At 53.9% G+C, this 747-nt stretch overlaps 1 protein-coding gene across 1 annotated transcript in view; it reads right to left on the reverse strand.

Moving 5' to 3' along the window:
• The window catches only part of marchf1 (membrane-associated ring finger (C3HC4) 1), a gene marked incomplete at both ends in the record, with an annotated part of 57,977 nt that extends 57,776 nt beyond the window's left edge, over positions 1-201 (reverse strand). The window contains one exon of the mRNA XM_084198411.1: positions 115-201. Coding sequence (XP_084054537.1) covers positions 115-201 — 87 coding nt within the window. The remainder of the gene's footprint in view (positions 1-114) is intronic.
• Positions 202-747: the final 546 nt, after the last annotated feature.

A 747-nucleotide genomic window follows, 5' to 3' on the forward strand; every position in this document is an offset into this window, starting at 1 on the left:
CTCCTCACACACCTCAGAAAGGACCCACAATTCATTCATAGAGCTCCACAGGAGGGTCTGTGTTCAGGTTAGGGTCAGGGCTAGGGGGTTAGAGGTTAGAGGTCAGGGTCTTACCTCGGTCTTGTCTTTGGAGCGAGGGGCGCTCCGGCCGTTACTGGCCATCTCCCGAGCGGGGACCACGGAGATCTGCTGCACCGGCATCCTCACTACGTTCCCAGATCAAACACACAACATTCCCACTCTCTCTCCTGACACAATCCGTGTGTGTACAACAGTAATCCAGTCGGTGTTCCGGTGGGTATTCCACAGGTCCGGAGCTTGGAGAACGGAATAGCGGAATGGGATCAGGTCACCGTGGAAATGGTCGGAAGGCTCTGGACGGCAGGGTGTCAGATCGTCATGCCGACTCAGAACTCAACAACACCCCTCCCCCTGCAGAGATGGAGAGAGGGAGGGAGAGAGAGATAATAGATTAATCTGCAACAGATCAGCTGTGATGGTAACCGGGGACGACCAGGTGAGTGTCTGGCTGAGGGGGAGGAGTCTCAGCGTGCTGGGTCAATCAGCATATGGCCCATCAGGCTTAATGCTCAAATTAGCCCGGCTACTGATAATCAGCTTACACACACTGGTTCCCGAGGCCTTCAAACAACCTCAGTCCTTCCAGTTTGATGTTACACACACTGGTTCCCTAGGCCTTAAAACAACCTCAGTCCTTCCAGTTTGATGTTACACACACTGGTTCCC

The sequence above is a fragment of the Coregonus lavaretus genome, assembly GCF_964263955.1.
Source record: "Coregonus lavaretus genome assembly, contig: HAP1_SCAFFOLD_833, whole genome shotgun sequence".
NCBI classification, from domain to species: domain Eukaryota; kingdom Metazoa; phylum Chordata; class Actinopteri; order Salmoniformes; family Salmonidae; genus Coregonus; species Coregonus lavaretus.